The sequence below is a fragment of the Bufo bufo genome, chromosome 1, assembly GCF_905171765.1.
Source record: "Bufo bufo chromosome 1, aBufBuf1.1, whole genome shotgun sequence".
NCBI lineage: Eukaryota > Metazoa > Chordata > Amphibia > Anura > Bufonidae > Bufo > Bufo bufo.
The window spans coordinates 609,938,546-609,963,882 of NC_053389.1; the positions used below are offsets into that span (position 1 = coordinate 609,938,546).

Below are 25,337 nucleotides of genomic sequence, written 5' to 3' on the forward strand. Positions count from 1 at the left end.
AGATGAGCAAATTTCATATTTTGAAATTAGTTTGCACTTCGCTTGGTGGTAAAAGCAGAATCGCGTTATGGATTCTGTTACCACGGACCATAACAATTCTACGACGGAATGCCTTTAGAGGTATTCTGTTATTCATTGTGTCATAATCAGGGTGGATTTGATTTAAATCAAAATGATTTAAATCACGATTTAAATCACTAGTCAGTAAGGCTCGATTTAAATCATAGTTTTCTACATAAAGACTAATTCTTGCTGGTATAACTTATAATATGCAAGTAGATGAAGATTTAAACTTTTCATATTAGTTTGATTAGGTTGATTCTGCATTCATAGGTTTGTAGAAGTTAGGATTAAGGTATTTTTGTCAACTCTGTTCATGTTATAACATTTTTGCTGTGAAGAAGAGGCATGTGATCTCTGCTGAGTCAAATTCAGTTTTGAGAACTGCAAAAGTAAACCAAGCATCTGTGATAATATCTTGTAGGCAGAGAAACTGCCCAATAATCTTACAAAAACCTCTGGAAGAGCATGACATTGTGAATGGATTAATGGAATTTATTTACCAAAAAAATTACACATATAGAAACATAGAATGTGTCGGCAGATAAGAACCATTTGGCCCATCTAGTCTGCCCAATATACTGAATACTATGGATAGCCCCTGGCCCTATCTTATATGAAGGATGGCCTTATGCCTATCCCATGCATGCTTAAACTCCTTCACTGTATTTGCAGCTACCACTTCTGCAGGAAGGCTATTCCATGCATCCACTACTCTCTCAGTAAAGTAATACTTCCTGATATTACTTTTAAACCTTTGCCCCTCTAATTTAAAACTATGTCCTCTTGTAGCAGTTTTTCTTCTTTTAAATATTCTCTCCTCTTACCTTGTCGATTCCCTTTATGTATTTAAAAGTTTCTATCATATCCCCTCTGTCTCGTCTTTCTTCCAAGCTATACATGTTAAGGTCCTTTAATCTTTCCAGGTAAGTTTTATCCTGCAATCCATGTACTAGTTTAGTAGCTCTTCTCTGAACTCTCTCCAAAGTATCAATATCCTTCTGAAGATATGGTCTCCAATACTGAGCACAATACTCCAAATGAGGTCTCACTAGTGCTCTGTAGTGCGGCATGAGCACCTCCCTCTTTCTACTGGTAATGCCTCTCCCTATACACCCAAGCATTCTGCTAGCATTTCCTGCTGCTCTATGACATTGTCTGCCTACCTTTAAGTCTTCTGAAATAATGACCCCTTAATCCCTTTCCTCAGATACTGAGGTTAGGACTGTATCACCGATTTTATATTCTGCTCTTGGGTTTTTACGTCCCAGGTGCATTATCTCGCACTTATCAACATTAAATTTTAGTTGCCAGATTTTTGACCATTCCTCTAGTTTTCCTAAATCCTTTTCCATTTGGTGTATCCCTCCAGGAACATCAACCCTGTTACAAATCTTTGTGTCATCAGAAAAAAGACACACCTTATCATCGAGGCCTTCTGCAATAAATATTAAACAATATGGGTCCCAGAACAGATCCCTGAGGTACCCCACTGGTAACAAGACCTTGGTCTGAATATACTCCATTGACTACAACCCTCTGTTGTCTGTCCCTCAGCCACTGCCTAATCTATTCAACAATATGGGAGTCTACGTACAGCCTTATTCTACATAATTAAAAAACTAATCTTTATTTCATGATGGAATAACCTTTGGATGGTAATATATTTTCCTCAAAAAGCATTTTATATAAAAAAAATTTTTTTTTTTTTTTAATCATTGATTTTTATCCACCCTGGTCATAATAGAAGTCTATGGGCTGCAAAACGGATCCGTTCCATTTCCGTTATGCAAGGGAGTCCTCTCCTGCATAATGCCTCTAAAGGCATTCCGTTATGCATTCCGTCATTCTGCTTTTACCACCAAACGAAGCGCAAACGAAATTTCATAACATGAAATTTGCTCATCCCTATCAATTATCACAGCGTAAGACAGTAAACACAACATCACCGCAATCACATGACATTCCCCTGTCACTATTACAATCTGTAAACAAAGTATCAGCTGATGGCGAGCAGTGGGCCACGGAAGCGAAGGGGGGCAATTTATTAATAGCATGAACTGTATATTTAGTATTTTATCTATTGCACAGTAAAGCGGTCTTCCCAGAATCATCTGTGCCTCAAAAGGCATGAATTATATTACTTGAGTTTAGGGATGTCCAGATACCATTTTTTTTTAAGACTGAGTACGAGTACCGATACTTTTATTTAAGTACTCACCGATACCAATTTTAACAATAAAATACACACACACACGTATTTTGTGACCACTGACCAACCAAAAGGCCCAAAAACAGAAGGGCAATTCCATTTGTGACGGAATCACTATTTAAGTATGTGCTTCCACATTTGATGGTAAATAAGTCTGCTACTAAAGTATATGCTATATGCATTTTGGCATTGTGTGACAAAGCATATATGAGACTGTACATTTAAGCAAAAAATACTTATATTTTTTGCTTCTGTTACATTGTGTAAATTGTCCATAACATGTTGTGACGGAATCACTTTTCATGGACACAAAGAGATGAGTTTGTTTCAAAAAGAATAAATCTCTGTGAATGTAAAAGAAAAAGATAATGTTTCTGTTATATGTTATACATTACTTAGTATATAGCCTAGTAGCAGATATCATTTTTCTCACTTTGTTATACAACATAGCTTACCATCGATTTCCGCACTGTGACGGAATCACCGTGACGGAATCACCAGTTGTCCTTCACAGTGTAATGAAAGATTTTATTCAACTTAAGTTTTCTTTAATGAATATTTAAAAGCTTATAATTTTCTTTTATACAAGCAGCACTCATTCTGCACTAACGGAGTTCGCAAATACATACACTCACCTAAAGAATTATTAGGAACACCATACTAATACGGTGTTGGACCCCCTTTTGCCTTCAGAACTGCCTTAATTCTACGTGGCATTGATTCAACAAGGTGCTGATAGCATTCTTTAGAAATGTTGGCCCATATTGATAGGATAGCATCTTGCAGTTGATGGAGATTTGAGGGATGCACATCCAGGGCACGAAGCTCCCGTTCCACCACATCCCAAAGATGCTCTATTGGGTTGAGATCTGGTGACTGTGGGGGCCATTTTAGTACAGTGAACTCATTGTCATGTTCAAGAAACCAATTTGAAATGATTCGAGCTTTGTGACATGGTGCATTATCCTGCTGGAAGTAGCCATCAGAGGATGGGTACATGGTGGTCATGAAGGGATGGACATGGTCAGAAACAATGCTCAGGTAGCCCATGGCATTTAAACAATGCCCAATTGGCACTAAGGGGCCTAAAGTGTGCCCTGAAAACATCCCCCACACCATTACACCACCACCACCAGCCTGCACAGTGGTAACAAGGCATGATGGATACATGTTCTCATTCTGTTTACGCCAAATTCGGACTCTACCTTTTGAATGTCTCAACAGAAATCGAGACTCATCAGACCAGGCAACATTTTTCCAGTCTTCAACAGTCCAATTTTGGTGAGCTCGTGCAAATTGTAGCCTCTTTTTCCTATTTGTAGTGGAGATGAGTGGTACCCGGTAGGGTCTTCTGCTGTTGTAGCCCATCCGCCTCAAGGTTGTGCGTGTTGTGGCTTCACAAATGCTTTGCTGCATACCTCGGTTGTAACGAGTGGTTATTTCAGTCAACGTTGCTCTTCTATCAGCTTGAATCAGTCGGCCCATTCTCCTCTGACCTCCAGCATCCACAAGCCATTTTTGCCCACAGGACTGCCGCATACTGGATGTTTTTCCCTTTTCACACCATTCTTTGTAAACCCTAGAAATGGTTGTGCGTGAAAATCCCAGTAACTGAGCAGATTGTGAAATACTCAGACCGGCCCGTCTGGCACCAACAACCATGCCACGCTCAAAATTGCTTAAATCACCTTTCTTTCCCATTCTGACATTCAGTTTGGAGTTCAGGAGATTGTCTTGACCAGGACCACCCCCCTAAATGCATTGAAGCAACTGCCATGTGATTGGTTGACTAGATAATTGCATTAATGAGAAATAGAACAGGTGTTCCTAATAATTCTTTAGGTGAGTGTATTTCATTCTGTCATAGGACAACTTTAAAGTTGGCTGCGGTATATGTATAACATCATGTTCATCAACCCAGCATTGATTTTCTTTTTCTGGGAACACAAAAATCTGGCCTGCTTCATCATTCTTTCTCAAGTTGAGAACTTCAAATTGGGAGTCTGCTGGTTGTCCAACGTATGATCGTTTTAATTTTTCCCATAGTAAGTACAGAGCACGAAACTACCAACATTTAACAATTATGTAGTCCTTTAAACCAGGTGACATCCAACTGATATCGCTGTTGTAGAACTCTTCCCCAACAGCATTGACCTGCTGATTACTTGCTCTGGGACTTAAAGATAGGGATGGAAAGGGAAACTGATCACTGAGGCATTGTACAACTTTTATGATTTTCTGTGGACTGTGCGGAAGACCTCTCTTGACCCGCTTAAAGGGGTTGTCCGGGTTCAGAGCTGAACCCGGACATACCTCCATTTGCCCCCCGGCAGCCCCCCTGACATGAGCATCGGAGCAGTTCATGCTCCGATGCTCTCCTTTGCCCTGCGCTAAATTGCGCAGGGCAAAGGCATTTTTTGGAGATCCGGTGACATACCGGGACTCTCCATGGGGCTGCCAGGCACTGATGGGCGGGATTTAGCTCTGCCCTAGCCAGTAAAACTGCTAGGGTAGAGCTAAAGCCCACCCCTCAGAGCCGGTGACGTTACCGATCTGCACGATTTAGCGCAGGGCAAGGGAGCGCATCGGAGCATGAGATGCTCCGATGCTAGCCTCAGGGGAGCTGTCTGGGTGAAAATAAGGGTATGTCCGGGTTCAGCTCTGAACCCGGACAACCCCTTTAAGTGCTTTCCAAAGACTTTGCCTACTATTGTACGGAAATGATGAAGGTAAAGCATATTCATGACTGCATGGAGTATCGGCAACTGCTGTAGATATAGAAGCTTTATCTTGTGAATGGTCTTCTGCTTGTCTCTGTATCTTCTATGAGCAATATTATGCTGTTTGTTGAATTTCTTAAGTGTCTTGGTGTCATTGCTGTCCGCTTGTCTTGCTTCCGATCCTTTGCTTTCATTGCTTCATGCAGGCCTGCATCTTTTTGTCTTTGTCGACTTTCACATCGTCTCTCAGCATCAGTTTTGCCCATCTTTCTCACAAGTTGCTACAAACTCAAAGACCTAAAATAAATTGGATGCTTCATAGACCTATACTACCACTCTAGTTAGCATGAAATAGCCTTATGGTCATTCAGGTGATTCCGTCACAGTGCCATAACTGTCCTAATAACATGTGAAAATTTGTGACTTTTTACAGTAATAATCCTGGTAAAGGTAGTGCTTTGCACAAAACTTTTTACTGACCTGTATAAAATACCGACCAGTATAGCAAGAAAAATCTCGGTTATCGTGACGGAATCACATGCTGATGCACACCATCTTTAAACAGCTAGTGGTTGACTTGTAAACATGGTGGAAAGTCTCTATCAATTAACCCCTTAAGGACACAGCCTTATTTCACCTTAAGGACCAGGCCATTTTTTGCAAATCTGACCAGTGTCACTTTAAGTGCTGATAACTTTAAAACGCTTTGACTTATCCAGGCCATTCTGAGATTGTTTTTTCGTCACATATTGTACTTTATGACACTTGTAAAATGAAGTAAAAAAAAAATTTTTTTTTGCATAACAAAAATACCTAATTTAACAAAAATTTTGAAAAATTTGCATTTTTCAAAGTTTCAGTTTCTCTACTTCTGTAATACCCCCAAAAATTGTGATGACTTTACATTCCCCATATGTCTACTTCATGTTTGAATTATTTTGGGAATATTTTATTTTTTGGGGATGTTGTTACAATGCTTAGAAGTTTAGAAGCAAATCTTGAAATTTTTCAGAAATCCAATTTTTAGGGACCACTACAGGTCTGAAGTCACTTTGCAAGGCTTACATAATAGAAACCACCCAAAAATGACCCCATTCTATAAACTACACCCCTCAAGGTATTTAAAACTGATTTTACAAACTTCGTTAACCCTTTAGGTGTTGCACAAGAGTTATTGGCAAATGGGGATGAAATTTGTGAATTTCATTTTTTTGCCTAATTTTCCATTTTAACCCATTTTTTCCACTAACAAAGCAAGGGTTAACAGCCAAACAAGACTAATCTTTATTGCCCTGACTCTGCCGTTTACAGAAACACCCCATATGTGGCCGTAAACTACTGTACGGGCACACAGTAGGGCGTAGAGGGAAAGGTGCGCCGTATGGTTTTTGGGAGCCAGATTTTGCTGGACTGGTTTTTTGACACCATGTCCCATTTGAAGCCCCCCTGATGCACCCCTAGAGTAGAAACTACATAAAAGTGACCCCATCTAAGAAACTACACCCCTCAAGGTATTCAAAACTGATTTTACAAACTTTGTTAACCCTTTAGGTGTTGCACAAGATTTAATGGCAAATAGAGATACAATTTCCAAATTTCACTTTTTTGGCAGATTTCCCATTTTAATATTTTTTTTCCAGTTACAAAGCAAGGGTTAACAGCCAAACAAAACTCATTATTTATGGCCCTAATTCTGTAGTTTACAGAAACACCCCATATGTGGTCGTAAACAGCTGTACGGTCACACGGCAGGGCGCAGAAGGAAAGGAATGCCATACGGTTTTTGGAAGGCAGATTTTGCTGGACTGTTTTTTTTGACACCATGTCCCATTTAAAGCCCCCCTGATGCACCCCTAGAGTAGAAACTCCAAAAAAGTGACCCCATTTTAGAAATTACGGGATAGGGTGGCAGTTTTGTTGGTACTAGTTTAGGGTACATATGATTTTTGGTTGCTCTATATTACACTTTTTGTGCGGCAAGGTAACAAGAAATATCTTTTTTTTTGGCACAGTTTTTTTTTTTTTGTTATTTACAACATTCATCTGACAGGTTAGATCATGTGGTAATTTTATAGAGCAGGTTGTCACGGACGCAGCGATACATAAATTTAAAAAATTGTATACATATTAGGTAAGTTTTACACAATGATTTCATTTTTAAAACAAAAAAAAGTTTTAGTGTCTCCATAGTCTAAGAGCCATAGTTTTTTCAGTTTTTGGGCGATTATCTTAAGTAGGGTCTCATTTTTTGCGGGAGAAGATGACGGTTTGATTGGCACTATTTTGGGGTGCATATGACTTTTTGATCGCTTGCTATTACACTTTTTGTGACTAAAGATGACAAAAAAATTGCTTTTTTTTACACCGTTTTTATTTTTTTACGGTGGTCATCTGAGGGGTTAGGTCATGTGATATTTTTATAGAGCCGGTCGATACGGACGCGGCGATACCTAATATGTATACTTTTTTAAAAAATTTATGTAAGTTTTACACAACGATTTCATTTTTGAAACAAACAAAAAAAATCATGTTTTAGTGTTTCCATCCCATTGCGGGATGAGCTGACTGTTTGATTGTTACAATTTTGGCGTACATGCGACTTTTTTGATCACTTATTACCTTTTTTTGGGAAGTAAGGTGGGCAAAATTTCAATTTTATCATAGTTTTTTATTTTTTATTTTTATGGCGTTCACCGTTCGGGTAAAGTAACATGACCGTTTTATAGATCAGGTTGTTACGGACGCGGCGATACCAAACATGTGTAGAAAATATTTTTTTCATTTTTAATCAGTGATAAATGTGTTTTTTTATTTTTTACATTTTTTTTTCATTTTTTTTTACTTTTTTTGACCCAGACCCACTTGGTTCTTGAAGATCCAGTGGGTCTGATGTCTGTATAATACAGTACAGTACACTATATAGGTTACTGCACTGTATTTTACTTACACTTTGTCTGAACAGATCTCTGCCTTTAGCACAGATCTGTTCAGCACCATGGACAGCAGGATGCCTGAGAAAGCATCCTGTTGCCATGGGAACCTTCCCCGTCTGCGAAGTTCAGACGGGGAAGGGTAAGGACGGGTCTGTCGGGGGGCTGTCTGGGGGCTCTCTCCCTCTCCATCGGGGGGGTGCAAAGGCACAGCAGCCCCCCGATGGGAGAGGGAGGGAGCTCCCTGCGCTGTTAACCTTTTCCATACAGCGGTCCGTACGGACCACGGTATGGAAAGGGTTAAACGGCTGACATCGCAGCACAGATGTCAGCTGTTTATACCAGGGTGCCAGCAATGTGCTGGCACCCTGGTATACCCACTAGCCACCAACGATTATTCAAGGGGAGGCGGGCGGGGAATCGCGATCCCGCCTGCCGCACCGCCCGCCTCCCGCACCGCCCGCAACCCTCCCCCTGCCCCTCCCACCGGGCTAAAATCATTCAGGGGTGCAGGGGGAGGTGAAATATATATATTTTGGGCATTATAAAGTTTCTGATCCCCGCGATCAGAAACTGCAAAGAGCGCATCAAACCGCAGGTCTGAATTGACCTGCGGTTTGTTGCGATCGCCGACATGGGGGGGGGGGGTCACGGGACCCCCCCCGTGCATTTAGCCTAGGCGCCTGCTCAATGATTTGAGCAGGCACCTTGTTCCGTTCATCGCCGGCCGGGCGGCAGTGATCGGAACAACACATGACGTACCGGTACGTCATGTGTCCTTAAGGGGTTAATATCAAATCTCTAATGCATGCTACAAGTGACTGCACTTACCAAACAAATGTCAAAAAGTCCTGGCTTACTTGATGGTATCCAAAACTTGACAAAGAATGCACCATCTGTGCAAGCAAATAGGCCATCTTGGTTTACATGTTGCTACATCAAGGCGCCTTTTTTTTAAAAGTTACAAAACAATATTTCCTTGAACTTTAGATTGTGTACATTAATATTACACACATATTGTGTTTTTAAATACAATTTCATTTTTGTGTGATGGGGTTGACATTTCCATGGAATTGCCCAGAACTATAACATTGTTTAAGTACAAGAGGCAGTGTATCAGATGTCTGTGGGCAAAGTCATGGGCAACATGAATTAAAAAAAACACTTGAGGTTCCAAGAAGAGTTAGGAGCAGTTACACTGTATGGGGGCAGCCACAAGGAGCCGTTACACTGTATGGGGGCAGCCACAAGGAGCCGTTACACTGTATGGGGGCAGCCACAAGGAGCCGTTACACTGTATGGGGGCAGCCACAAGGAGCCGTTACACTGTATGGGGGCAGCCACAAGGAGCCGTTACACTGTATGGGGGCAGCCACAAGGAGCCGTTATGCGGTATGGGGGCAGCCACAAGGAGACTGTATGGGGGCCACAAGGAGACATACTGTAAGGAGTCAGGACAACAATTTTTGAAGCCCCTCCCTCCTCAGTATAATAGTCTTGTGGCCATCATACAGTAATGTATATATTTCTTCTTGCCCTAATGCCTGCTTTTAGAGATCAATGTGCAGCTTGCAGGCAGGAAGGGAAGGACCAGGGCCATAGAAGACAGACACAACACCTTTATTTCTTCTAACTGGTTATAATCTTCTAAGCTTTATACACTTACTAGGGTCGGTTCCTATAACTTAAAACTACTGGCAGGCGAACTCTGTTTGAGGAGGCCGGAGGTCAGATGTCTGTGGGTGGAGTCATCGGGAACATGGGGGGAGATGCCGGGGACGGTGGCGGCCGCTGCGGAAAGTGTGAATCAGAGCAGCCGCGGGAAAAGTCTCTTTCCAGACACCACATGCAGAACTGGTCACGTCGGATGGCTGTTTGCGGAGTCTTAAACATGCGAGGAGCCGGGGACAGCGGAGGCCGCTGGTAATCAGGGCGAGGGGCGGAGACTGGGAGCAAGAAGAAGCTGTTTTTGCTGTGCGAGATGCAGGGGCCGCGGACGGACACAGACACATTTAGAAGCGGCGCACAGGTATCGGCAGTGGTATCAGGGACATTTGCACGAGTACAAGTACTCATGCAAATGTCCGGTATCGGTCCCGATACCGATACTGGTATCTGGACATCCCTACTTGAGTTACATTACTGGATCTTCCTGGTTACAGGACAAACTCTAAATGTTACAACCCTGTATTCACTTTCTCATCATGGGGGATTTAGTGCAGAATGATGGGGAAAACTTGATTTTTATTTTAGTAAAAGGCCAACATAAAATCTGAAAAAAAAAGAGACAGGATCTGAAGACTCTCTGAATGCACTGTACTGTAAAATACTTACATTTATTTTCAGCACTTTCTTATTCAGTGAAGTGTTATCTGAGAACTTCCTCTTTCTGTGTCTTTCTACTGTAAAAGCAGAGCTAACAAAAGATGCAATTAATGATGGGTCACGGATATAAACCTTCAAAAGAAACACTTTTACTTCTGCTACAATACAGATCTTATGGGATTCAGACATCACCACTCTCCTTGGGGCCAAGGAACAGCAGTACCAAACATTGGCACCATTTTCAAGTGCTTGTTAAGTATGTTTTTTTTATGCTTAGATATTTTATTGTATGATGTGTGATACAGCTGAAAGTTGTAGCATTTCCCATTGACTACAAACCAGTAAGAAGGATATGATCGGTGAGCTGTGGCAGCCTATGGATATGGGCAAGAAGCGGAATAACTGGTCGATAAAAACCTTTATTAGTACATGCACTTTATGTTGTGATATGCTACCCTAGCTGGGGAGGTCTCTGGACATTATATTGGCACTTTATAAAGGGATTAAGGTTCTTGTAAGGAGATTAGGCTGAGTTCACACTTCAGTTATTTCCCTCAGTGATTGCGAGCAAAAACCAGGTGAAGATCTTTCCATTATCCCATATCTCTGTAGCCTCCACTCCTGGTTTTCTCACAATCACTGATGGAAATAAGTACAGTGTGAACTTGGCTTTATTGGACTTTATTGCAATTTGCTATTAACTGTTTGGATACAATATGATTGTTATGCTCTCATTACCTTTGTAATTTTGGATACCACTGATTAAAGCCTTGTGTGTAAGTACTTTGAGGGGGTATTAAAGCATGCTGTTTCATAGTGAAATCTATGGTGATCGTGTGTTCCTCCATTGGAAGAGGAGGGGTGGATGAAATATCTGCATTATGTATCCAGCACGGTTCAGGCATTTGTCCTGTGAAATTGAGTATAGTAAAGATGGAAGAAGGGTTGAAAAGAGAACCATAGGGTTGCCTGTCCCATACCTATGAATGAGGCTATACCCCAGCATGTGCGTGACTTTTACAAGCCCTATTCAGCTATATATAACAAATTTTCTGCAGCAAATCTGCCTTGTGCGATTTTGCTTTCTGTCTGGTTCACTTCTTTACCTAGGCCAGCCCCTTCTGCATCAGTCACGACTGAAAAATGGCTGGATCAGCAAATGTACTGAACCAGGCAGCAAGCCCCTTCATCACGTAACCAACACATAGGAAGTGAGGAAGCCCCCTGCCACCTGAAGCTCTGTCGGAGCGTCACATTACCAGAGACAAGATGAAAACTTTGCATTTTTTATACTCACTTTTCCAAATTTTGCAAGTGTTCCCGAACTTTCTGCACCAAACATAACTTGGTGTCGTTAACTACGAAGTCATCACAGCGATAACTGCAGGCAAGAAAACAGACACAGACTTTAATGGAATGCATCACCAGAAAAAAACTTTTTTTGCACTATGCAACCGTCTGACAAGGCAGTGTGGCTTTACATGGGAACGGGCACAGCTTAAAGGGTCCCCATATGCCCGGGCCCCTCACAATGAATATACTAACCTGGCTCCCCCACTCCCTGCACCGCCGCTGCTGCTTCTCCTCGTGCGCGGATGAAAACATCCGGTGTCGGGGAGGGGCAACTTATGGCAGACGGGGACGAGCCTTCCTAGCATCGCGGGTGACGCTAGGGAGGCTCGTCCCCGTCCCCGCCATTGTCTGCTTCGCACCCAACACCCCCACCCTGACAGCGGATGTTTTCATACGCACACAGGTAAAATTTGCAGCAGCGGTGCGGGGACCAGGAGCGGCACGGGGAGCGAGGTAAGTATATTCAGTGTGAGGGGCATTTAATAGTCTTGGATAACTCCTTTAAGATTAACCAATGTGTGCAAAATCCTGGCGTAAAGTAAAGTCTCCTTTACACAGGAAAATCTAAGCGTTCCTTCCTGTGTAGAGTCTAGTCGTCAGTGAAGGAAACTGCTACATTTACATGTAGTGATCTCCTCCACAGCATGCCATCGCTCTTCCCCATTCAGCAGCAGAGCATGACTAGACCGCACAATCTGCTTCCGGCAAAAGACAATTCAGGTGACCGCATAAATGATGCGATTATCCAATGAAGCATTGGCCGCTGTGATAAATCTGGTAAATCTTTTAGGCCTCTTTTAGACGGGAGTTGCGGGAAAAGGTGTGGGTGCGTTACGGGAACACCCGCGATTTTTCCACGCGAGTGCAAAACATTGTAATGCGTTTTGCACTCGCGTGAGAAAAATCGCGCATGTTTGGTACCCAAACCCGAACTTCTTCACAGAAGTTCGGGTTTGGGATCGGGGTTCTGTAGATTGTATTATTTCCCCTTATAACATGGTTATAAGGGAAAATAATAGAATTCTGAATACAGAATGCATAGTAAAATAGCGCAGGAGGGGTTTAAAAAAAAATAAATAAAAAAATAATGTAACTCACCTTAGTCCACTTGATCGCGCAGCACGGCATCTCCTTCTGTCTCCTTTCTTTAGGACCTGGGTAAAGGACCTGTGGTGACGTCACTCCGGTCGTCACATGATTCATCACCATGGTAAAAGATCATGTGATGGATCATGTGACGACCGGAGTGACGTCACCACAGGTCCTTTACCCAGGTCCTGAAGAAAGGAGACAGAAGGAGATGCCGGGCATCGCGAACAAGTGGACTAAGGTGAGTTAAATTATTTATTTATTTATTTTAACCCCTCCAGCGCTATTGTACTATGCATTCTGTATTCAGGGGAAATAATAATGATCGGGTCTCCATCCCGATCGTCTCCTAGCAACCATGCGTGAAAATCGCACCGCATCCGCACTTGCTTGCGGATGCTTGCGATTTTAACGCAACCCCATTCACTTCTATGGGGCCTGCGTTGCGTGAAAATCACAGCTCATGTGAATGGCCCCATAGAAATGAATGGGTCGGTATCCAGTGCGGGTGCAATGCGTTCAACTCACGCATCGCATCCGCGCGGAATAATCGCCCGTGTGAAAGGGGCCTTAGACTGTCTATGTTTACCTGTTAGATGGGTTTAGCAAATCTTATTATTTATTTTCTACAGACTTTGGCTGCTTTCACAGTAAGGCTACATGCACACGACCGTATGTGTTTTGCGGTTCGCAAATTGCAGATCCGACAAAAAAAAAAAAAAAACTGATGACATCTGTATGCCATCTGTTGTTTTTTGCGGATCCATTGTAACAATGCCTAAAACAGACAAGAATAGGACATGTTCTATTTTTTTTGCGAGGCTACGGAACGGACATACGGACCCATTGAAATTAATGGGTCTGCATCCTCTCCGCAAAAAACCCCGGAAAGGACAAGGAAACAAAATACGTTTGTGTGCATGAGGCCTAAGTGTTGAATCAGTGATTTCCATCAGTGATTGTGAGCGAAAACCAAGAGCGGCACCTACACAGTGATAAGGTATAATGGAAAGATCTGCTTGTGTTCTGTGTTCTTTTTAGACCCAATCACTGATGGGAAGCGACCCTCCAGTCCAAACCTAGAGTTTCACTATACATAACAAGTGTATAGTCAGTATCTCCCATGCTGGCTTCTTTCCTCTATTTTAGACCCCCATCAGATTTTTTTCAAGATGGCCATCATCTCAGGTGGAATCCGATGGTGAACCAAAATAGTGGCAGCAAGGGAGGAACGCAGGACACCCAGTATGCTGACTACATATGTCACGTATAGTCAAATTTTAATCTTGGACTAGAAAGTTGCTTTAAAGGCTATGGCCATATTTGCACTCATTTATTTTATAGTACCTTTTGCTTATTAAATGGGAAATTAAGCAACTTTTTAAATGGTCATTAAAACTTTCATAACATCTTACTGCTGTAAAGCCTGTGCAATTCTTGCACACAGTTGGCTGTGCTGCTACTTGACATAAATTCAACAGCACACTGAATTGGGCTGCAGTCAGCCCCCTCTAGTCCCCCTCCCATACCAGCAGGGTAGGGGTAGACAGTACAGTAAATCACACAGCTTGTACGCTATCAGCCTGTGTATACTATCTAGTATGGAGCGCACACACAAGGCAGTCTTAAAGAGGACCTTTCACCGAATCTTACCCTATGAACTAAGTATTCATACATGTGGAGCGGCGCCCGGGGATCTCTCTGCACTTACTATTATCCCCGGGCGCCGCTCCGTTCTCCTGCTATGCCCTCCGGTATCTCCGTTCCCTAAGTTATGGTAGGCGGAGTCTGCCCTAGCGCTGGCCAATCGCATTGCAGATCTCACAGCCTGGGAGAAAATAACCTCCCAGGCTGTGAGCTCTGCGCTGCGATTGGCCAGCGCTAGGGCAGACTCCGCCTACCATAACTTAGGGACTGGTATCTCCGCCTACTATAACTTAGTGAGCGGAGATACCGGAGGGCATAGCAGGAGAACGGAGCGGCGCCCGGGGATAATAGTAAGTGCAGTGAGATCCCCGGGCGCCTCTCTACATATCTGTATAGTTAGTTCATAGGGTAAGAATCGGTGAAAGGTCCTCTTTAAGGAGGCGAGAATAAAAAAAGCTGGGTACCAGTGTACAGAGAAAGGAGACAAACCACAGCAGATTCTGCAGGAGGAGGGGGGGGGGGAAACAAAATCACATACTCCTCTGTCAAAAGGAGATCACAGTATCTATACACTTAAGAGCGAGTGAAGGCAACAGCACCCTGGACACACAGGCCTCACAACCAGCACATGAATGTGACACCTTACATGAGAAACTTCTGAAATTAGGAGCAGGTTAAAATGGTGTACCAAGAGGTTTGAAAATGAATGAAGATTGCAGACTGAAACTTAGTACAGGTTTTTTTTTCACTCATGGTAACCACTTACATGTGTAAAAATCATTTTTCATGTCAAAGCTTTCCAAAGGCTTTGTATCAAATAGATGAGACATTTCCTTTAAGAAGAGTGAATAAAGGGTAATACTGAGCCTCACCAATATGTGCTGTAGCTGCTGCAGTCCATACACACGGTGTGCTGGGTTTTCTCTTTCTCCACCTTCTCGTGTTGCTTGTGGTTGAGGAGTGGTGTTTGCGCTTCCTCGTAATGTTTCTTTGCATGGCCATTGACATATCTGCTCATCACATGAAAACAATCACAAAGAACAAGTTCTTCTCATCAGTGACATTTCACCTCCTTCTGCTACAGCCTTATCACTTAAAAGCTATTCAAATACACATACAATTATTAACATCCAGTCTTTGGACAAAAGGTTCAGCAACCAGGTCCTGTATGAACACTCAGCAACAGAATGCAATGATTTTTAGCTGCAGAAAATTCTGCAACATATCTGCCTTGTGTGAACATACCCAAAATGAAACAGCCATGATTTTAGACCCAGAGGTCACAATGCACATTGGTACCAATGACAAAATTAGAGGCAAGTGAAAAAAGTCTGCTATTACGTTACAGAGTATTGGTTCTTAATGCTCTGTGCAGCAACAGTTCGCCAAGGTCCAGGCTCAGGAGCTGGGCCCGCGTCATAACTTGCGGATGCTGGCTGTAGTATATGGCATCCGACTCTCAATGTTGGGACCGAGGATACTGTAACTCCAATCCCAGCATTTTAACCTCTCAGATGCCACGGTCAATAGCAACAGCACCATCTAAGCGGTTAGATAAAGGGGTGCTGAATACTTGGCATGGCAGCCAGAGCCTGAGTATTAGAGTGGACAGTACAAGCAATCAATAGATCACAGGTTTAAAGAGAACCTGTCACCGCTCCTGACATGGCTGTTTTATTAGCTACTTGCATTCCCCACGTACTAACAATTCTGAAACATCTATTCTTATGGCTCTATGCTGTGCCACTCCTTTATTATTTTTTTTAAAAAGTAGTAAAAAATAGTCTAACTAAATTTGTCTTTTGTTACTTTAATAATCATACTGACCCATCCAATAAAGTTAAAATGTCATTGTTAGGGTACTTTCACACTAGCGGTATTCTTTTCCGGTATTGAGTTGCATCACAGCAGCTCAATTTCGGGAAAAAACTGATCAGTTCTATCCTAATGCATTCTGAATGGAGAGCAATCCGTTCAGGATGCATCAGTTCAGTCCCTCTTACGTTTTTTGGATGGAGAAAATACTGCAGAATGCTGCAGTTTTATCTCTGGCCAAAAATACTGATCACTTGCCGGAATGTCGGATCATGCATTAATTTACATTGAAGTGTATTAGTGTCGGATTCGGCATTAAGTGTTCCGGCAAAACGGATACGGCTTTCCGGTCTGCGCTTGAGCAGACCTTTAAAAATGCAAAAAATATATATTTATACCGGATCCGTTTCTCTGGATGACACCGCAGAGACGGATCCGGTATTTCAATTTCTGACAAATGCCATCAGTTTGCGTCTGGAAACGGAACTGCCTGCTGGAATCCCCTGCCGCATGTGTGAAAGTACTCTTACCAAGCAGTGAACGTCATAAAAACAACCTTAAAAACAATGGCAGCACTGAATTTTTTTCACCCCAGATTTTTTGCCCTGAATAAAACAAGCCCTCATACGACTATGTCCACTAAAAAATATAAAAAAAGTTATGGCTTTTAAAAAATAAAATTGCAGAACCCATGTACCAAACTAGACTGCATCCTTAAAGGTGGTCTCCAGGATTTTGATACTGATGGCCTCTTCCTAGGCCAGTGACGTCACATTTATCAATCACATTCAAGTGAGCCGCGATATCAAGCCTAGTTGCTATCAAATGGATGGCACTGCGCCTTGTATGCTGCGAGGAAGTTGCGGTGATCATCAAACAGCTGATCAGCAGAGGTGTTGGGAGTTGGATCCCTGCTGATCTCATACTGATGACCTATTCTGAGGATAGGCCATTAATATAAAAATACCAGAGAATCCCTTTAAAGGGAATCAGTCACCTCAATCCTTCATGCAAAACCATCTCACATGGCAGATTTGCACTTGTCAGCACATTCCAATCCTCTTGCTTGCATCTTTATCCGTTCGGAAAAATAAGACTTTTAATAGTATACAAATTAGGGCAACGAGGGCATTTCCATTGCAACTTGTACTCAGAAGCTCTGCTCATTCTCTTCCAGACTGAGCCCCCGTGCTTTGACCGACATTGTCACACCTGGCCCTGAAGTCTCGTGGTAGTGTGCTTGCCACACGCGCTGTACATGGCTGGAGATCATTATAAGCTCATTACGAGCAGAGGTTTAAATATATAAAATACAAGTTAGGCTACATGCACACGACCGGATGACATCCGTATGCCATCCGTTTTTTTTTTTTTTTGCGGATCCATTGTAACAATGCCTAAAACGGACAAGAATAGGACATGTTCTATTTTTTTTGCAGGGTTACGGAACGACATACTGATGCGGACAGCACACGGTGTGTTGTCTGCATTGTTTGCTGACCCATTGAAATGAATGGGTCCGCATCCTATCCGCAAAAAAAAAAAAAAAAACGGAACGGACACGGAAACAAAATATGTTCGTGTGCATGTAGCCTTATACTGAATCTTTTCGCATAAAACCATACATCAATCTGCTCGGCCCCTCCTGCTCTGTGACATGGTGACAGACCCTTACTCTCCTGCATGTTAGATAATACATATTCTACAAGTTTAACAACACGGCACCCGTTGGATAAATACAATTTTCTCTACTTACCGTCCACAGTGGACACTGGAGCAGGTCAGACAGACCCATGGGCTTTTATTAGAGCGGCAAACTAAAACAAACACAAGAATATACTGTTAGATGGCGTAAAAGGGAATGGGTGATAAGATCTCTACCCTGCTCCTAAATAAGTCGGACAACGCTAGACCCTCCTGCGCACGCTGTCAGTTAAGAGGCAGTAGATCTGGCAGCCATGGTCCCCGTCTTGCTGAGAGAATAACATATTGTCATCTGCAAAACTGTGTAGCTTTTCTGCTGTTAGGTCCTCTGCAGTACTGGGACTTGTAGTTCCACAACCCTAGCAAAGAGTTGTAAACCTGCAGACATGGCATGCCAGCTTGGCAGTAGTAGTGGAGTGTTACACATGACTCACCCTGTGCGTCACACTGTTGATGCTAGTCATGCACAGTACAATCAGGCAGGGCTCCACACGTGGGCAGTGCAGGACACCACAAAGGTGAGGCCGTCTTCATATGCCGGGGCTGAAACTGCACTGAAATGCAATGGCAGCTCGAAGCTAGTACCCACAACACTGTGCACCCCGATTTTTAAAATGGCACTAACTTGCGTGTTGGTGTAGTGTCAGATGCATCGTGGATGCAACCTGTGAACGTAGCCCGAAGGCTATTCTGCATGAAGTAACAAATGGCAATTTGTATCTCATAAGGAAAAGGAGGAGAGCCTACTTCTCACAAGTGACTGCACAACCTGGACCTTAGCTCCAAGGGAAACAAAAGGAATGGACAAGAAGACTCCATCCCGTCAGATCCTTGTCACCCCTGATGGCAGCTGTAAAACGAGGGGTCCCCCCCCCCCCAAACATTAGGGTCCATTCACACGTCTGTAGTGTATTGCGGATCTGCAATACACCCTGCAGGCACTCCCATAGAACTGCCTATTACATGTACTATTTTTTTCCAGAGCCGCGGACCGGAAGATCAGGAGCACGCTCCAGAAATGCGGATGCAGACAGCACACTGTGCTGTCCGCGTCCATTCCTGCCCCATAGAGAATGAATCCGCACCAGTTCCGCAATTTACGGAACGGATGCGGACCCATTCGACGGACGTGTGAATGGACGAAATGAATGGGTCCGCACTTCCGTTCCGCAAAATGTGTGAATGGGGCCTTAGACTGATTTCATTTCCTTCTTGTCCACTGACTATATGCCTTTAACAAATAGTCCCAGGTTGCCCCTTCTAATATGACAAGCTGTACACTATCTAATACATTATCATAGTGGCTTGTGTGAGGTGGGGCAAGTTACAAGCAAGAGAAGGTGAGGAACACAGGAGAACGGGTACCAGAGTATAGTGCAATCCAGCTACGAGCAGCCTCGCCCAAGGAAATCAGGATTCAGGAACCACAGGCACTGCAGAGCAGGCCTCACAATAGCCAGACCCCCACCTAGGGATTTCCTTCCACTAGCCAAAGAGGAGAACAAAGAGCGCTGCACAATGAGGTCTGATAGGAGACCCATGTGCTCGCAGTCTGAAGAGAGGGCACCGACTAGTCATGGAAAGACTGCTCCGCACATACAAGGAACTCATCCCATAGTATTCATGTCACATCTAGAATCTAGAGAGCACTGGAAGATGGAGCACAGTATTTATTTGTTTTATTTTACGCACTTATATAGCGCTACTATATTCCGCAGCATTTTACAGACATTAGCAGCACGCTGTCCCCAATGGGGCTCACAATCTAAGGTCCCTATTATTATGTCTTTGGAGTGTGGGAGGAAACCGGAGGATAAATCGTACAAACACGGGGAGAACATACAAACTCTGTGCAGATGTTGTCCTTGGTCAGATTTGAACCTAGGACCCCAGCGCTGCAAGGCAACAGCGTGAGCCACTGAGCCACGGTATCAAAAGATCTGGACATTTCCATAAGGAGGTGTCACCGGTAACTGAACAGGGTCCATACACTAGCTTAATGCCTGACGGGTTCATACGGTAATGTAACGCCACGCAGGTGGGTCCATACGGTAATGTAACGCCACGCAGGTGGGTCCATACGGTAATGTAACGCCACGCAGGTGGGTCCATACGGTAATGTAACGCCACGCAGGTGGGTCCATACGGTGTCCAAGAGGTCTACACGTGGCTCCAATGTATGGACACGTATTTACGGTTAGTAACATCGCGGGCTGTACTATTCCTTTCCTCCTGAAATGGCTGTGCAGCACCTTCCTGAATTTACGTGTGTGACGTGCAGACTGGAATCCCTGGTGGTAGAGCATCAATAACATGATGGGGTCCAACTCCATACCGTAATGTAACGCCACACAGGTGGGTCCATACAGTAATGTAACGCCATATAGGTGGGTCCATACCGTAATGTAACGCCACACAGGTGGGTCCATAGCGTAATGTAACGCCACACAGGTGGGTCCATAGCGTAATGTAACGCCACACAGGTGGGTCCATACCGTAATGTAACGCCACACAGGTGGGTCCATACCGTAATGTAACGCCACACAGGTGGGTCCATACCGTAATGTAACGCCATATAGGTGGGTCCATACAGTAATGTAACGCCATATAGGTGGGTCCATACAGTAATGTAACGCCATATAGGTGGGTCCATACCGTAATGTAAAACCATATAGGTGGGTCCATACCGTAATGTAACGCCATATAGGTGGGTTCATACCGTAATGTAAAACCATATAGGTGGGTCCATACCGTAATGTAACGCCATATAGGTGGGTCCATACCGTAATGGTCCACATAACAGGCTGCCTCAGGTTACTGATGTTCTACCCACAGGGCTTCCAATCTTCACGAAGATATTGCACAGCCCACCATGTCACAAACAATAGACACGTGGACTGGTATCGTATGTCACAACTATCGTGATAACACCGTTATTCTTCCCCTCCACACACGCACGTGTCGCCCTCTCCTAACTGGATGGAGGGTTAGAGGCAGCGCCGATCATCCTGGTCTTTCCCGCACCGCGGCTCTGCTCTGTACACAATAACACTAGGCCGGCCATGGAGCCGGGGACTTTCCTGAAAGCTACAGCCAGGCGGCGCTGCGACACCAGCGGGTGGAGCACGGGGAGGTGTAAGAAAACTCACCACTGCAGCACCACGAGGAGGGGCAGCCGCTAGGGAAAGCAGCCGAGTCCGGTACAATGCACACACTTGCGGTAAGGTGCGGGCACTCCATGGCGATGCGGAGGGACACAAGAAGTTAAGACACAGCACAGTAAACCGGGTCTTTTTCCATCATAGCAACATGAAGGCGTGGCTTCCTGAGGCAAGTTGATATCACTGCCCGTACTGCGTCCAGTCAGATGGTTTCTATAGAAACTGTGCGCTGTGTCTGACGAGGAGCGGGGGCTGGTTCCTGTCATGCATCTCTCAGGATGCTGTGGAGGAGTCACATTTCCTCCTTTTTTACAAGCTTAGAAAAGGCCTGTTCACACTACACAATTTTACCTTTAAAATTTTGGTAAATACACCGTGAAAAAATTCAAGCTGTAGCAGCATGGTGTATGCCTCCCATTGTTTTCAGTAGGAGGTAAAGGCTCATGGGCCCTGGTGCAAGAGTTCAGCTTGGCCCCCCTTCTCTCAGTGCTTTGTGGCCAGGGGCAGGGTAGCACATAGCCTTTGTGCTGCCTGAGGCAAAAATTGAAATGGCATTCCCCCCATGGCAAATTCTTGACCTAACCCCTTACCTCCAGCCAGAGGTGTAACTTGAATAGCATGCACTTTCCATAATACCAGTGTCTTGACATGCGGCACAAGGGTCTTTGGGGGCCATCAGGCTCCTGGGCCCGGTAGCGACTGCTACCTCTGCACTAGGGTTGTTGCGGTTATCGAAATTTCGATACCCAATCGATACTTTTGTCCCGGTATCGATACGATACCGGGATTTCTATTTTTTCGATACTGGGCTGCGCAGTCTAGTATCTCTGAACATGAGCGCGCTGCTGTCGGTCGGCGCGCTCATGTTCCCTCAGCAGCACAGGGGAGAAGGAAGCAGTGTCTCCCTCCCCCTGTGCTGCTGCCGCTGCCACCAATGAGAAGAGAGGGGCGGGCGCACTGCGCCACCAATGATAGGACTTTTCCTACACAGAGCGGCGCCCAGCGATGTCCCAGCACTCACCATTATTCCTGGGTGTCGCTCCATTCGCCCGCTGTGCCCCCATTACTGTCTCCTCTCCTGCTCCGTATGCCAATTACTATCGGAGCGATGGGGAGGAGACATCAGCTTCACTAGTGGGCGTTCCTTCTCCCTGCGCTGCGATTGGACAGCGCTACAGCCAGGGAGAAGGAACGTCCACTAGAGAAGCTGATGTCTCCTCCCCATCGCTCCGATAGTAATTCAGCATGTGGAGCAGGAGAGGAGACAGTAATTGGGCACAGCGGGCGAACGGAGCGGCGCCCAGGAATAATAGTAAGTGCTGGGACATCGCTGGGCGCCGCTCTGTGTAGCCCAATACTGAAACTCTGGACCCAGGAAAAGTAGTCTTTAACACATAATACAGGAGGCGGGTGCCGGTAGCAGAATCGCATTGCCGGCACCCTGCCCCTGACAAGGGAGCTGCGATCAGCGGCAGTTAACCCCTCAGGTGCACCACCTGAGGGGTTAACTGCCGCTGATCTGCCAGTACCCACCTCCTGTATTAAGGGGTAATTATCATTGGTGTTGCAGTGTGCCCCCTCTCAACCCCCCCCCAGTATTAAAATCATTGGTGGCAGTGGCCACAGGGTCCCCTCTCCTCCCCCTCATTGGTGGTGCAGTGACAGCTTCTGATCGGAGCCCCAGCAATGTAATCCTGGGGCTCCGATCGGTTACCATGGCAGCCTGGATGCTACTGAAGCCCTGGCTGCCATGGTAACATCCCTGATGCTGTGTGCACAGAGCACAGAGCAGCAGGGAGAGTGTGAAGTCCTATTCACCCTGATAGAGCTCTATCAGGGTGAATAGGACAAGGGATGAAAAAAATCCCAGGTTCTAGCCCCCTAAGGGGGGAAATACTTATTAAATAAAAAGTGTAAAAAAGTAAAAAAAAAAAAACACACCAAAATATGAAGTATAAATCACACCCTTTTCCCAATTTCACATATAAAATGTATAAATAATAAACATATTACATATCGCCACGTCAGAAAAGTCCAAACTATTAAAATATAAAAAAAATCTATGCGGTGAATGCCGGAACAGAAAAAATAAATAAAAACTGCGTGATTCGCCATTTTTAAAAATACAGAATGCACATGGCTTTTTTGGTTTATTTTTTTCGCATGGTATCAAGTATCGCAATACTTTTTCATGGTATCGAAACCGAATCAAAAATTTGGTATCGCAACAACTCTACTCTGCACCCCCTATAGCTACGCCCCTGATGTGCCCCCTTGGTGTGTGTGCAGACAGATGGTGCTTGGAGCCACAGCGTATGTTCACACCTGGTTTAGTTCCATAAGCCGCCAGCGGGTCTGCAGCATCCACCGTGATATCTGCTGGGGTATATGCAGTGTCCACAATGTGAACATACCGTAACGTTTATAAGCACCATAAAGGCGTCTACATGGGTTTACACGCATATATATATATATATATATATATATATATATATATATAAATATAAATAGCAAAAGAGGGCAGCACTCCAAAAAGTAAAAATGAAAAAATCTTTATTTACCCATATGGGACAAGCGACGTTTCGGCTCAGTATGTGAGCCTTTCTCAAGCAGTGAGTACAGACAAAATACTGAGTTTATATACCAGTAGAGTGAATCCAATCAATATGCAATACAGGTGTGTTCAATTCATAACAAATAAAATAATTAAATAGAAAATACAATACAAATGCCAAATTTACAGTGTATTTCTTGATGATCATTAGTGCATAATCGTACAATAAATATTCAATTATAAAAATGTGTATATTATTCTGTGGACTATACATATATAAATAAAAATTTCATGATTTTCCTATTTCATGACGTAAAGTCATGATTTTATTAAAGACACGGAGGCGAGTATTGCTATAACTTCCTTTACTGTTACCATAGCAGCAAAGAAATGAACATGTCAATCACAAAAGAAACACCATAGTAACTGACTCCTCCCCATCATTCCAGTATATATGGACTCCACCTCCTGGGATCATCCTCTTTCTTTGAACAGCCACTCCAACTGCAGCCTTTTCTTGAAACTGGACATTCCTGAACGAAACAACAGTCCTGAACCTTAGGACTAACTCGTCAACCCACTCGGCAACCGAACTTTACCGGCATTGAAAACATCCATCGCGTGTGCTTAAACCACAAACGCTGAGGAGGAAATCTTTCAACCTGCAGGATGAGAAACAAAAGTACGAGGTAGGACCACAAAATACTTTATGAAAGAAAAACAAATCCATACAATGTACTCAAAATACCAAAACATCAAATAATGCATAAATAAAAGCAACTTGTAATAGAAACCCTCAAAAGCAAAATCCCAAAAGGGTGGGAAAGGGAGGGCAATACTCCGTGTCTTTAATAAAAAAAAGGGGGGGGGAGACATAAGACAGTGATACAGAGGGGGGAGTTGATGGACAAAGGATTCAAAGGAAATGGGTGGGAGGGTAGGGTGGGAGTAACTGAAGTGTATATGCGGGACCACACGAGACTATCATGCCAGTAGATTCCTATATTCCAGGGTATCCTGAAAGGAAAACCAAGGGGACCACATAGCCACGAACACTCTGTTACCACCTTTCAAAGATGCCGTGAGTTCCTCCATTCTCCGCATCTCTTCAACTTTCTGAATCCACATTCCCACAGAGGGAGGAGAGCCAGACTTCCACCTCGCAGGGACACAAGCTCTAGCTGCTATAACCAGATAACGTAGACAAGATCGTCAAAGTAATATCAACGGCAAGTCCGAAAGAAAGAGTAAGAAAAACTCTGGTGTATTAGGGAAAATCATGAAATTTTATCACAAGACACGGAGGCTCCTATTGCAAGTTTAAAGCTGAGAGATGACAGAATTAAAAGCATGAGACTCCGGGCGAAAGTAAAATTCACGGAAAGTAGAAACCCTAGACCAATCCGCTAAGTGCATAACATCCTCCAGACGGGCCCCAGAGACCGACATAGAGGTAGCGGAAGCACTGCGGACGGAGTGAGCCGTAAAGATGTTGGTATCAATACCGGCCTGACTCAAAATCTCCTTAACCCAGCGAGAAAGTGTCACACTGGCAACCGGAGCATAGGGTCTCCTAAAAGAAATAAACAGATTAGGAAAGGTAGAGACACGTAGAGAAGCAGTACGGGATTCGTACTCTTGAAGGCATGCAACCAGACACAGTTGTGGGGACTGTCGAAAAGCAGGGTAAGAAACTGAACGGATGTTCGTCTTAGTGCGTCTGGAAATGTTAAATAAAACCCCCTCAGGCGTAAATGATCGCGCATC

The 25,337-nt window shown here is 44.0% G+C and overlaps 1 protein-coding gene across 3 annotated transcripts in view; it reads right to left on the minus strand.

The window, feature by feature from the left end:
- USP3 (ubiquitin specific peptidase 3) overlaps positions 1 to 21,152 on the minus strand; it is a 52,602-nt gene extending 31,450 nt beyond the window's left edge. For 2 of the 3 annotated variants that reach the window (XR_005775562.1, XM_040413656.1), the window contains exons 1-5: positions 21,005 to 21,152; positions 17,908 to 17,968; positions 15,209 to 15,346; positions 11,545 to 11,628; positions 10,257 to 10,338 (exon numbers count right to left, since the gene is read on the minus strand). Coding sequence is in view for 2 of the 3 variants with exons in the window: in XM_040413656.1 (XP_040269590.1) it covers positions 10,257 to 10,338; positions 11,545 to 11,628; positions 15,209 to 15,346; positions 17,908 to 17,968; positions 21,005 to 21,095 (456 nt within the window). In the remaining variant the exon portion in view is untranslated. Of the gene's footprint in view, positions 1 to 10,256; positions 10,339 to 11,544; positions 11,629 to 15,208; positions 15,347 to 17,907; positions 17,969 to 18,289; positions 18,487 to 21,004 lie in introns of those variants that run through there. The other variant, XM_040413657.1, reaches the window with a different exon arrangement.
- Between the last annotated feature and the right edge of the window lie 4,185 nt (positions 21,153 to 25,337).